The sequence below is a fragment of the Polypterus senegalus genome, chromosome 3, assembly GCF_016835505.1.
Source record: "Polypterus senegalus isolate Bchr_013 chromosome 3, ASM1683550v1, whole genome shotgun sequence".
Classification (NCBI taxonomy): Eukaryota; Metazoa; Chordata; class Cladistia; order Polypteriformes; family Polypteridae; genus Polypterus; species Polypterus senegalus.
In genome coordinates, this window is record NC_053156.1 from 140840950 (window position 1) to 140855400 (window position 14451).

At 37.3% G+C, this 14451-nt stretch overlaps 1 protein-coding gene across 2 annotated transcripts in view; it reads left to right on the forward strand.

The window, feature by feature from the left end:
• Window positions 1–9110: 9110 nt before the first annotated feature.
• The window catches only part of rragd (ras-related GTP binding D), a 104726-nt gene continuing 99385 nt past the window's right edge, over window positions 9111–14451 (forward strand). Inside the window, exon 1 of one of the 2 annotated variants that reach the window (XM_039747992.1) lies at window positions 9111–9372. In XM_039747992.1, the coding sequence (XP_039603926.1) occupies window positions 9249–9372 (124 nt within the window). In that variant the 5' untranslated portion in view covers window positions 9111–9248. The remainder of the gene's footprint in view (window positions 9373–14451) is intronic. The other variant, XM_039747993.1, reaches the window with a different exon arrangement.

A 14451-nucleotide genomic window follows, 5' to 3' on the forward strand; every position in this document is an offset into this window, starting at 1 on the left:
ATTTTGTGAATGTGCCTGTTCACAACAGGCTCGGGTGATGCCGTAGACCGTCCCGACCCAACAGCAGCAAAATCAAGGCAGGAACTAACATAGTGCGTGATACTAAGGGCACTCGATTATTAGCACACCCAAAGAGAACCATTTTAAAATCACTAATTAGCATGACTAACTGGCAGCAAAACCAGTATTGATGAGTTAAAAGATATGTGTCTTTTCTTTAGGATCATATGTGCAATCTGACCCCATTGTCAAATATTTTTGTTGTCTAGCTATTAGTGAATTTGTTTAATTTTTGAATATTGCTGAATGAATGTTTTTCATTGTTAAAGAACTTCATTTTCTAGTAGTTATTTTAATTATGGTGCAAGTTTTCATGTATGCTTTTCTGCATTTTAAAAATGTTAGCTTATTTAAGATTTACCTTTGCAAATCTTAATTCAGGGTTAATAGATTGTATTCAGTTTTGAAAATTGTCAACATTATTCATTTGTGTCTGTTTCATATGTTTTCTGTAATTTGAGTTGTTTCCAAACCTGTACCACACTCACCTTTAAAAATATCCATCCATCCATTATCCAACCCACTATATCCCAACTACAGGGTCACGGGGGTCTGCTGGAGCCAATCCCAGCCAACACAGCGCGCAAGGCAGGAAACAAACCCCGGGCAGTGTGGCTTCCCACCACAGGGCCTTTAAGAATACTCTTAGAAAAATCAAACTTGCTCAAAAACTTGATTATAAACATGTATAATAGAAGTTGTTAATAAAGGATAGTGAAGTTATGAACACATTTCAATAGTGACAAGCTACCGGTATGCAAGAGGGACCCTTATGTCCAGGAGTTTATTGGTAACTTAAAGGAGGAGGTGGTGAAGGAGGTTTGAATCAGAGCCCTTCTTTCTCCAGACTGTATAAGGTAGAAAAAACTCTGAGCAGGCTGTGGTTGAGCCTTCAACTATGTTGGTCACCATCCATTCCCTTCTCACCGTAAGATTGTTCTTTTCAATCTAACAAGTGTCTCTTATGGGGCACACAAAGGCACCAAGCCTCCTCACAAGTTGCCTATTTGCATGTGTACCAGGAAATGGTAAAATACTTAGTGGTGCAAAAGAATGTTCCTGGGCTTTCCATCTCCTACTTTTGTGCCCGTGTGACAAAGAATTCATTGAAGATGTGAAGTCTGCAAACAAAGCATTCAATGTAGTGGTCAGTCTATTCCATCCTCATTTATGCTTCTGATTACATGGGTGTTAAAAAAAGAGATTTTTGAGATCTGCATAACGATGCTGGGTTCACTGTCCATGAAAAGATGTGGAACTCAGTAATATGGGAGGGTCTTGTCATAGTTCCAATTTTGAATGGCTTCAGTGAAGCCATTTGGGTTGTTTTAGGCATTTAGTTAGGAAGCCTTTTTGGTATCTCCCATTGGATGTACAGCACGTTTCACTGGGAGAAGACCCAGAACTAGGACAAGTTGGAGGGATTATATCTCTTAAACAGCCTGGGAGCATCTTGGAATTCCCCAAGAGCTGAAAACTATTGTTGGAAATAGGACGGCCTTGTCGGTCCAGTTCAGCATGTTGCCATCATAACCCTCACTTGAAAACATATGTTGTAAAGGACATATTCTAGCTTGTGTCTCTCTGTATTGTGCACCTGATTGGTGTTCAGTGTGAATAACGCTACTCTATATAAAATTAAGACTTCACTGAATAATATTTTCAGGTCTTTTTAATTCTGGCAGCAGACATTTGGCATCTTTCCACCTGAATACTAAAAAAGATTATAGATATGAAAATAAAATTTTGGTGATGTGTGTAAATAAATCCATTAAATAATTTAGGGTGGCACCAAAGGGAGTTCGGAAGAAGAAACAACATGTTTTATTTATAAAACTATCTTTCCTAACACAAAGTGAAAGACTAATAGAGATCACAATACATTTTGAAACACATTTAATTCATGCAGAGGTCGAAACATACAGTATTTAATATCTACTGTGCAGAGATTGCTAATTTACACCTGGTTTGTGTGGGCTTTTCCCTGGTATTTTGGTTTCCTCACATAACCAAAAGAACATTTATATTAGATTCATTGGTAACTGTAATTGGGTATGTATGTTTGAGTGTGCCCTGTGATATACTGGTATGTTTTTGATGTCTTTTTCTGCTTTGTGCCAAATGCTGAAGGGGTAATTTCCAGAATAAGTGGCTTTAGAAAATAGGTAAGTAGATGGATGTAAAGTTTACTAAAACAAAGTCCATTAATTTTAGAACCCACCTAATCTAGTTCAGGGATACAGGAGTTGAAGCCCATCCTGCCCTTCATTGTGTGCAATGCAGGACTCAATCTTGCATGGGATGCCAGTTCCACTGCAGGGCAAAATCATACACTTACTGTATACTGAATCACAACTGGCCAATTTACAGTCAACCGTTAAATTAACACACATGCTTATGGCTTTTGGGATGTGAGAGGAAAACCAGACTATCAGGAGAAATTCACACAGAAATAGGTAGATGAGGCAAGGTAAACAAGGACTGTACTTGGACCTGGGATTCATACCTATGTCTCTAGAGCTGGGACTGACTACAGCAACATTGTTCTGCCCATAAAACAAAAATGGTGTACAACATAATTTATCTTTTCTACTAAAAAACAGAAGGAATTAGAATAATGCACATAACCTGGAAACATAAATTACAAGTAAGCAGAGCATGCACTGCCTCCGATGAGATCAGCAGTGGAACAGTCCAGAGAGTTATACTGAGACCATCATTTATCCTTATTTATATGAATGAGTCAAAAATGGTTGGTATGCTCTCCCAATGTCTGTGATGATTGATCTCCCACCACATCCTAAAGAAAAACATATTTGAAAAGTTGGAAATTATAACCTAGTAACAGAGTCCCTGCATGTGCAATCAAGCCACTGCAGATGGTCCAGAATGCAGCATCCTGTCTTGTATTTAACCTGCTGAGACGGGTGCATGTCACTCCTCTCTTCAGGTCACTTCATTGGCTCCCTGTAGCAGCACGCATTAACTTCAAATCCCTGATGCTTACCTACAGAATAGTCAGCGAGTCAGCACCTGTGTATATGGAGACACTGGTGAGGTGATATGCTCCTTCTTGACCACTCAGGTTTACCAGGGAACAACGTCTGGTGATGCCACCTCTGCGTGGTATCAAGTCTCAATCCAGGCTCTTTTCCTGTGTAGTTCCTAGTTGGTGGAACAAGCTGCCTATCTCCATATGAACTGCTGGCTGCCTCAATGTATTTGAGAAGCAATTGAAAACGCTACCTGTTCTGTAAATATCTGTCTAATTGATTGAAAAAAAAACCCCAAAACTTTACACTGTTATCTTTCATATTGTTGGTTGATTTGTTGTTACATTAAGTTTAATTGCTTTATCGATTATTAATCTATGATTGTAAATTGATCAGTTATTACATCTTTTACTTGTGGCAATCACCTTTTGTTATCTGGCCTAATACACTTACTGAACAAATTGGCCCTAGCCTAATGTTCCTCAATTATGTTTACCTGGTTTGTAAGTTGCTTTGGATAAAACTATCTGCCAAGCAAATACTGTAAATGTAAATAACCTAACCTCATATAAGTGGGAGTGGGTGTATGTAGGAGTGTGCTCTGTAACCTCATGGTTAAAAAAAAACAAAATAATGTAATTTAAAAATTATATATGTATATATACTGTATATAATCTGTGCTCTGCAGTGGGCTGGCGCCCTACCCAGGGTTTGTTTCCTGCCTTGCGTCCTGTGTTGGCTGGGATTAGCTCCAGCAGACCCCCGTGACCCTGTAGTTAGGCTATAGTGGGTTGGATGATGGATGGATGGATATATAATTTGTTTATTAGTTAGAAAATAAAAGGTAAACGAAAAGTGACACACATGTAAGAATAATACTTATACCAGTTGTGAGTGATGAATTGCAAAATCATCAAGTATATTAGCATTTATTTCAACAAAAAGTTGTCATCTCCCCCAGCAAAGTAAAGATGCAATTAAAAAGGGTAATAAAATGTCAGTCCATATCTTCAAGGCTTCAGTGACCGAGTTTATAGTCATTGGCTCTGTTTTAACATGAACAAGTTGTACTGATATTTACTTTATCTCAGATTTTTTTGGTCCGTTCTTTCAAGAAGAAAATATGGAAATAATCAAACATAAATATTATGCAACCCTTAGAGTGCATGTGATAGTGTGCCAAAGATAATAAATGTTAGAATATTTTCTTTAGTGTGTAACATATCCCACACACACTTTTAGAACTGATAATCAAATGAAGTTGAAATGAAAGAAAAAAAACAACTTGTGCCTTACAAAAGTACTTGCTGTTTTCTGTCTAGTGTGGTTGATTTGGCCATTTAACATAACATAACATGACACTGGATGACCTATTATGGCAGCACTGTGTAGAAGGCAGATAAAGTCCTGTACAGGGCATCAAGTCATCACAGGACACACATGCAGACCCAGTTTGGAATAGCTAAGCAACCTAACCAGGGTATATGGAAGAAAAAATGGAATATACACCAGAAAACTCACACAGACACTGGTTGAACATGTAAACTCCACAAAGAACAAACACATGATTTAATACCAGGACCCTGTCCTTTGATCTTTTGCTCACAAATAAATAAATATGCTGTATTAGAAGGTCTGTCTGCTTATACTCCATAAACAGAGCAACTTTGACCATTTTTTCTGTTTGCTATCCCGATCTGTCCACAGTCAAAGCTCACTGGCTTGTTGTTAATGGCATTTCTAATACTTCACTCAATAGTGTCAAGGGATCAGCCATACACTTTGTATACAACTCATATTAGAGGGTCAATCTAATAGGCTTAAGGCCAAGATAAGGTGCTGTCATCTGTTGGTCATGGTATATCATTAGAATCCCTAACAACAATAAATATGCTGAAGAACTAAATACTTTTACTGTATTTAGTAATGACTTGCTGGATTACTTCTTTTTGCACTTTGACAATCCATTTTGCATCCATAAACAAAGAAAGGCTAAGACTGACACTATTCAAGACTTCATTGTACTTCTCCAAACAATCTATATATAATATATAATACACCATTTCTAAAACTCTTTCCTTATGTACTCTGTAAATGAATGACCCTATAAATCTATAACCATAAGTGTGCTAGTGCCCCCCAGTGGCACCCCGCTGCCTGCACAGGCATCCATTTATGTTTTCCATTTTACTGATCTTTAATAATTTTATAGCATATCTAAGGCTAAATCCTTATAGTTATCTACATGTCTATTTTTACACCAGGTATCTCTTTGTCAAATTCTCAATGTAATGAATCTTATAGATATTAGTAGGGAAATAACTGCTTGTCTTGCAGCTTTTACCTGATTATGCATGAGTTCTGGGAGTTTGTAACACAGAAGTAACGTACTGTACACTTGCTATCAAAATCCTGCATGACAGTGACTATGGTAGTTGTGTTATACGGTTTTGGTATGTTAATTGCAAAAAAACAGTCTAACAGTGTACTGTACATTATCATACTTTCTTCCCATTTGACCAGGAATGACTTTTAGGATCATCATCCCTGTTATCCAAACCATGAAAAACAAGCCCAAAAGAATGGATGAATCTATATAAAAAAATGAATTACATAAACACAGTGAACTACGGTAGGCTTGGTTCTAATGTCCTGGTAAACCTTAGAACCAATAAATGTATAGTTTATTGAAGTTGTGGGTGCAAATAATGATTGGGTGAAGGGGTACTTTTTGATGATCGATGACAAGATTACAAATTACATTATATTTTCTGTTTGAAAATGACTCTACAATTCAATCCAAAATTAAAACCGTAGAGTTGTTCAAATCCCACAAATGCCAATAGGGACTCAGCTCTGTTGAACCCTTGAGCAAGGCCCTTAACCTGCAATTGCTGAGTGCTTTGAGTAGTGAGAAAAGTGCTATATAAATGCAAAGAATTATTACTTTTGATTGTGTTGAGAAGTAAGAATTTCTAGTGTTTATATGGCCTCAAAAGGATGTTCCTTAGTTAATATTATAGAATGATATTCTAAATGGTATTCCTTACTAGGAATTGAAAAATGTTCTTGAGCATAGGGTGGTCTGGTCTGTTCAGCTTGGCATTTTGCAACCTTCATCAGGAAAAATGAACATAAAGTGAAGTCAGCTGTCTATTGACTCGGTTATTTATTTTAAATCGAGAAACATGTGAAATCAGGAGTAAAAAGATGTTAATTCCCAACATACTTTCAAATTAAACAGCAGGTGGTCAGTGGAAAACAATGTGGCTACTAGGACAGTTTGACTACCTTTACTACAAAAAAGTTATCAGTTTTCTTATTTCAACAAGAGGCAATGCTGCTCCTGCCAAAAGGTAGCTGTCTTTACTCATAAAGTTTAAGGTGCTCCTTCTCTATTTTCAGTTAGCCTCAGGGGACTAAGTATATCACTCAGTAGCCTTCTTTCAATAATAGCAAAAGAATTAACTCTATAGGCTAAAGTATGGGTACTGTATCATTGAAGGGTAATGGCTGGCAACGTTACCATGTTGTATTGAAATCTACAGCAAAACAGGCAGTTTATTTTAATTATGGAATGCTAAGAGCACTGTCTAATAATTCCTTTTCAGACATTCCACTGAACAATGCTGAGTACTATAGGGCATTACATAATGTAATATTTTCAGACTATGCTATGTTAAATTGCAAGACAGTACTTCTTAAGAGATAACTATGAACTAAAAATTTAAACTACTCCTTTTGACTGAATTCAAAATCTACTTAATGATACTAACAAAAAATACATTTACTCAGCTCAATTTGGTAATGCCTGCTACTACAGGCTCCTTAAAGCCAATGACAGGGAAAAATATTAAATAAGCTAAATGCTGTATTTAACTAAGCTAACTACAGTATTTATTTGCCTGGAAGAGTGAGCAACAACCACCACCTGTGTGCATAACCACTTTTATTTTGTACATATTAGCTTTTGATGTTTTACAGGTTTAACATTACATATAAAATATTCATTTATTTTTTGTACATTGCATGATGTTTCAACATTATGGATTGTGGGCATTTTGCTCACATTTTTTTCATATTATATAAATTATATATTAAGTTGAAGTGTGTTTTATAGGGCTAAATTGAAGTGCACTCAGGTTTCAGTTATGTTCTTAATGTTGGTGATTAGGGGTGACATGGCAATGGCGGATGCTGAAGCCTATCGTGGCTATATTGTGGGCAGACCCAGAGTAATTTACATTTCAGTAAACATTAATATATGTAATTTTATTGATAGACAGTTCTGGATAGGTTATACAGTGGTTTTCAAGTTCAGTCCTGGAGGAGAACTATGACCCCCATAGCTACAAGTTTTTATATCAATAAATTTCACAATTAGTGCATCATTTTTATCTAATTTATCTCTTTGTTTAGTTATCTGGTCTATGTATACTGCAATTCATAGAAATTCGTAAGTACTTGCATTCTTTGCCATAGCTTTAAATGTTTGTTTCTTTTGACAGTTTCTTTACAATTTTCCTGTTATTGTTTGATTAGCAAGGAGCAGTGCAGCCACAGGTACAAACGATCATCAATGCTAAAGGGAATCAGTGATCTAACTGCCCCTTTCACTTGGCCTGCTCATTAAGAATTTCGCCTTATAAGCAGACACATGAATATGGCTTTGAAGTAATTGCTTCCTTTTAGCATTTAATGTTGTCATCATTTTGATACAATTAACGGAGTAAACTCAGGGCCGTCTTAACAGCATCATAACAGCAAGTAGCGTATTTGGACCCCTGGTCTGATAGCAAAACAGAAAGATACATAGGCATCAGAAATATCATGGTCCCCTATTCTCCTGGGCCCTTGGCCAGTCCCCATTGTGCCCATATGTTAAAACGTCTCTGAGTAAACTCGGTAGAAAAGACTCGATTGAAAAATAATGGCAGAGGAAATGTAAGTACTGTATTTGGGAATATGGGAATCAGCTAATATTTTTGAGGAGGCACAAAAACAGCCAGCCCCTGACACTTCCATTTGAACATCTGCTTTCTGTCAGCAACTCTAAGACACATACACTAAAAGATATATTGTATACTAAATAAACAATTGGTGTATAAATAAACTATTACATAACCTGTCTTGTTAAAATAGAGAAAAATCATCATGGTAACAGTATGTGATGCAAACATGATTAAAATTGTGAGTCTTATTTAAGAGAAATTCAATATTGGCTCAGCCATTTCTTTTAAATACAGACAATGGTGAAATCAGGAGCAAAATGTAAAAGGTATACACTGCAGGTGGTCAGGGGAAAATAATGTGTTTACTGGGACAGTTTGCTTACCTTTACTACAAAAAAGTTGTCAGTTTTCTTATTTCAGTATAAGTCAGTGCCCTGCTTACCCTAACCCTAACCCTAACCTCAGCTGATTGAGGGTTTTGAAAACACTACAAGTACAGGCAGACTAAAACGAAAGAAGTTGAATATGCAAACTAACAGCTGTTGAGATGGCCAAGGATAATTAATAATATATTGATTAGGCACTTCGAAACTCAGTACTCATTCAAATGCATGTTTTATTTCTAAAATCGGACATTTCCTTAAGCAGCTCAAATAAAGTTGTCGAGTTGATGTTTTGCGTATGCTAATTCTATCGGTAGCGGCAAAGTGATTATCACCGCAGGCTCACAGCTTCTGGGGCTAGCAGATGCTGTATCAGGGTACTCTGATCCTACCCCTCATATCCCGAAGACTTTTTGGTGATTCCTCAATGCGAGAGAGCATCTGTGTGCACCCGATGGTGTCGGGAAACGCTCTGATCTGTCAATAACAAAATGGATTAAGCGGGGTCGAAAATTGATGGAGCTGGTCACTCGTTCGCACTTGTACACCTTTAAAAGGCAGATCGTCCGCTCCAAACTCAGATTCCCAGACTCCAGTCGGGTGTAGACGTTGCTATAGTAATCATAAAGAAAAACAAAAAGCCGGACGATTCTAAAGTAACAATTAACTAGAAAACGACACTATAACGATAAAAGGCGCCCGGCCAAAAGCGCCTTGTAACGGATGGCCGCGGTACGACATCTTACAGTCAACCAGAGGCGGGGTCACAGTTCACCATGGCAGGGCACTATCAGGTGACGGCGAGCCGCTGTGTGCCTCTGTAGGCGCTGCAAAGTCAAGCGAAAGGAACTGCGACCGTCATGAGTGAAAGCAAGGAAAAGCTTGAAGATGAGGACGACGAAGAGGATATCCTAATGAGTGACGATGACGACGACCTAGACGCCTTCACCGATGGAGACGCCGACAGCAGTTGCGAAGACGGCGGTACCTCATAATTTACATAAATACTAACAACTGCATGAGTGCTTATAACTGTGGAAAGTCTTATAATGGAATTGAGTGACACGCACTAAAACTGTTTATTGTTTAAATCTATTCCAGAGTTAGGGAAACTGAGTGGATTCCCTAAAGTTCAAGGTTATTACACCAAAACGAAACACAGCAATTTCAATAATACTAATCAAAGATCCTAGTTAACCATGTCTTTAGGTTTCTGCTACGTTACCGTCAAAGACTCATTCCAGTCAGCGTGCGCTTAGCGTTCCATATCTGGCTAGTAGCAACCACTACAGTCCTCTAAGGACTGAAGAATTCCGAATTACAATAATTAATGTAAGATCTGAAGCCGCACAGAAAAAGCGACAAAGTCAATTTGTTCAAAACAACCAAGTATGCGGCACGACTAGTTTTGACTTTCAAAAGAACACTTTAGCAGACCGAGAGGCACTGCTGTAAGTTAGCACTGCAAAGAAAGCGAGCTCGCGTAAACCTGACACAAAACTATGCAATGACGTCACCCCCTCTTCCTTACGTCCTCAGCCGCGATTGCGCTCTAACGCCACAGTCTAAAGCTTGAGTTCAGCAAGCTGCTCCCTCGTTTTTTTGGAGTTGACTAGTTTTTCGGACTAAGAAAGTTGTACAATTCTTCAATGACCACTTCAAAAATATCACTTCGTTGTACTTTACTGCAGTAGACTCCATAGGATATTTCTCAACACTGAGTGACTCTAAGTAGTTGGCTTTTTATAATTTATATTATTTCTCAGGTCTTGGGTTGCTGAACACATATTTCAGTCATGAAGGTACAGCTGTGAAAAGTCTTTGAGTGATACTTTAAGATCTCGGATATCAAATGTTAAGTCATAGTGGGGAAAAAAGTCAATGTTACTTTGCCTAATTGGCTGTATTTGTTTTGTGTCACAATTAGTCTATTAATTTCCAAATAACTGTAATTAATGTGTTAAAACTATCATATTAAACTACAGCTTATAGGATTATGAACAAATACATTGTAGGTATAACAAAGTAGATTTATAAAATAAGAAAAATCTGTAACAACAGTTCACAAAGAACCCATATTTTCTTGTTTTGCAAGACTGTACTGTATTAATGCTTCCAGATCATCACTTCCTTGAAATCAGGCTATTTCTGTCATTAATGTTACCTGATATAAATTAAGCTTTACTTTCATCGATTCACTGACACTGCTTGACCTCACAGATAGTGACTGGACTCCTGGAGCTCTGAGGTAGCAATACTAAGTAAGCACTCTACCACATTTATGTCAAAAAAACAAAATGTTAAATTTCATTATTTGTATTTACTGAACTGCCTTTTATTCCACGATCTATCCCATTCATGTCTGTCACTTGATATATAGAATTTCTTGGACTGGTGTTTCTCCAGCCTTTTCTCTTTTTGGTCATTTTTCACAAGCACACAGCTTCTGACAATATATCTAAGAATAACTCAGGAACATAAGTGCTTTAATTAGGGCAGGGCGCACTGGAGGGATCATAACCCTTAGATGGCCTGGTCAGTTCACCTTGACATGTTGTCACTGTGTTCCTCACTGGGACAAGCAGATGGAAAGTGGACAGAAGTGAGTTTCCTTATTAATGCTGTTTATAGACATATAGTGAGTCATGCTAAAATTGGTGATCTCTCGATCCTTCTTTATTACTCAGTTTTGTTGTTGTTGTTTTACCATTTTGTCAAGTCGAATTCTTCTTGACCTGATGGAATTTAGCATGCCAAGGTTTTTTATCCAAAACTGCTTCCCTGTGTTCCTTCATGATCCTATGCGTAGTTTGTAATGTGATCTATCCATCAAAGTCTATGTTGTCCTCTGCTCCTTTTGCCTTCAATTTTCCCCAACATGAGATTCTTCTTCAAGGATACTTTCTTCTTATTATGTGACTGAAGTATTTGAGCATTTCCTTGACAAATCTTCCATCAGAATACTAGTCATATTTCTTAAAGTACAGATTGGTTGTATCTCCTTGCTGTCCAAGGAACTCTCAGTAGTCTTCTCCAGCACCAAAGTTGAAAGCATTGATTCTTTTGCATTTAGCTTTAGTGATAATCCTTCTCTTACTGCCATAAATCACCATTGGAAACAGCATAGTTTTAACAATACAGACCTTTGCTGAGCATGTTTTGTCTGTGCTCCTTACCGTCTTATTTAAATTTGCCATAGCCGTCCTTCCCAGAAGCAAGTGTCATTTAATTTCATAGCTGTAGTCTCCATCTGCAGCAATCTTGGAGCCAAGCAAAGCAAAATCTGTTACTGCTTCTACTTCTACTTCCTGCTTCTTCATCTGTTAGCAGAGAACTGACTGGACTGGTTGACATAATCTTGGTTTTCTTGATTTTGAGCAATTTGCAAGCCACTTAATCCACCACTTTTGTTACATCAGCAAGGATAGTGAAAGAGCAACAGCAAGCTCACATTAATAAATGTTGCTAGAAAGGAAAGATTTCCCTTGATGCCAACATTTAATGTGGCTTTGGAAATATGTGCTTAATGGGCCGAGAGACATGTTATGTGGACATAGAGTTCCAGAGTGCTCTTAAAATTTGGACATACAGTGAAAGTTTCAAAAATAACAAGTGTTACCATATTTATTTATCCATATTTATTTAATGCTCTGTAACCTGTGTTTTGGTTGATGTTTGGTGTATATTAATTCCATTTTAGTTGTGCTTGTTTGGAGATTAAAGATGCATTTGCAGCATCCTTTTCCTTCCAGGGGTGGACTTTAGGAAGAACATGCTTACAGTGTATCAGAAAGACTCCTGCATAGCTGGATCAGCCTCCTGCTCTGGCAAAATGAAAATGTATTAGGTGGGTGCAGATGAAGGATGAATAGAAAAATGTAGTTACTTTTAAAGTTTTTAGCTTTGCATTTCAGACTAGGTCCTAGCCATTTTATCAATGCAAAAGAACATTGCCTGTATAGCTTAAAGGCAAAGGTACTGAAGTGCAGACTACATGGCTGGGAGTTTATATTCTATTGTTAATTTACTGTGTTACCCTGAGCATGTTAGCTAACTTGTCAATGAATCAGTAAGTATGGGAGCAATTTTTGCTTCTGTAAGAAATTTTGAGTTGTGTTCCTTATAGAAAGGAGCTATATGAAGGTAACCCATAATGCTTCCAAAATTCTCAGAAATTTAATAAGACTGTTAATGCTGCTTTTAGCTCTTTATTTAAAAGAAACCTTTTAGCTGGATAACATGTAAATAAAAATGCAATATATCCAACCATATTTAATCTTGGTGTATATATGTAAAGTGTATTCTTTTGAATTGAAACGAGTTATCAGTAAGAATAATGTGAAATCTGAGCATATATTGTTGTCATTATTAGATGCTTTCAGTTTTCATCTGTTTATGCCATTCACTCAAGTACAGTATTTTTTTGTGGTTTTCATCAGTTGTATGCAGTTCCCTTTTAATGTCCGCAGATGTATACTGTTACTTTTGGGCTTCTGAGCTGTACAAAAAGACAGCCAGGATGGAACTGGGCAAGGAGACTTTTTTTTCTGGCACATGAAGGAAGAGTATTTACAGCTTTATTCAGACACACAACAAACTTAACAACTCCTCAGTTATTTTGCTCCAGAAACAATTCCTTCTGATTAAAAAACTAATGTCATTTAGTTGAATGAAGGGAGCGAAGCCGCAGGGGGTCTGCATAGGACAGAGAACAAAATAATGTGTGAGTGAGCTCGCTTTAAAGCTTCATAACAGCATGTGATATGTGAGTTATGTGATATTGTCTGCTGCCGATCCTGCATGGGTAAAGTTTTTGAAAGTGTTTTTCTCTTGTATCTGCCTGATTCTCCTTTAATGTTTTGAGTACCAAGATGAAAGAGTAGAGGTGGGGGTAGGGATAGTTTTCAGTATTCAGTGCTGTAGGGGCTGTGAATTGACAGAGTGAAGTGGATAACCAAAATGAGAGCTGGTACACATCTAAAAGTACCAGTAGTCAATGCAAAACACAGCGCTTGCTAACCATTGAGCTTTACTTCTTCCTTGCATTTCACTGAACTTTTCATTTCACAATGTGAACACATCTCTTTTTTCCAGGCCAGGATATCGCCTGCCCTGTCTTCGGTCAACCATCCACCCAATTGATAACTGGTGCTATTCGCCTGGCCTGTCAATCACTTTTGCCGCATTCTTCATTTGCATAAAGCACACTCTCAGCACAGCTGAGAGCATGTCATTAATGTATATCGACAAATACAAAATATGTCGACAAATAAAAAAACATGTTGGCTAATTTTCTTTTTTCTATATCAACACCAAATTCCAGTCAAATCTGTCAAGGCATTTTTGAGATTTTGGAGTGTTTAGTTTTTCTTTTGTAGGTTTTTTTTTCACCTGTAAATAATTGATGTGATGTGAAGTGAGTGAGAGAATGAGTCAGTCAACTTTGCTTTTTATATATGGAATTGCATTATATTTATATATATATTTATATATATATATATATATATATATATATATATATATATATATATATATATATATATATGGAAGTGAAGGTCTGTGATACAGTTTGCATATTTGTAGACAGTCCACGAAGGAAGAAAATGAATCAAGTATCTTAAAATAGTTTTAGTGTGACAAGTAGCATGTGAGATCAGGTTAGAGTCGATTGTTTGCTGACATTTGGGCATGTACCCAGCATATGCAGACTTAAAACGAAGGACACCTTAAAATAAGAGACTTTCTGAAAAACACTTTCGGAGCCCTATCTTATTGATCCACCTCCCCCTTGTATGCCTACTCTGTCATTTGCTATATATTTCCTTTGATTCCTGTATGTCTAATCATTTGCCTCTGATAATGACATCTGGTAGGTTGTTGAAAGACTAAGAATTAAAAAACTATTTTAAGATACATGATTCATTTTCTCCCATTTGTGGATTACTAGCTACATATATAGGACACCAGGGGATGCAACAGCCACCCAAGCCCGACATGGACAGACTAGACTCTAGGCACAAGTCTTTGCAACATACATGTGCCATAAACGGCACACTGCACTTT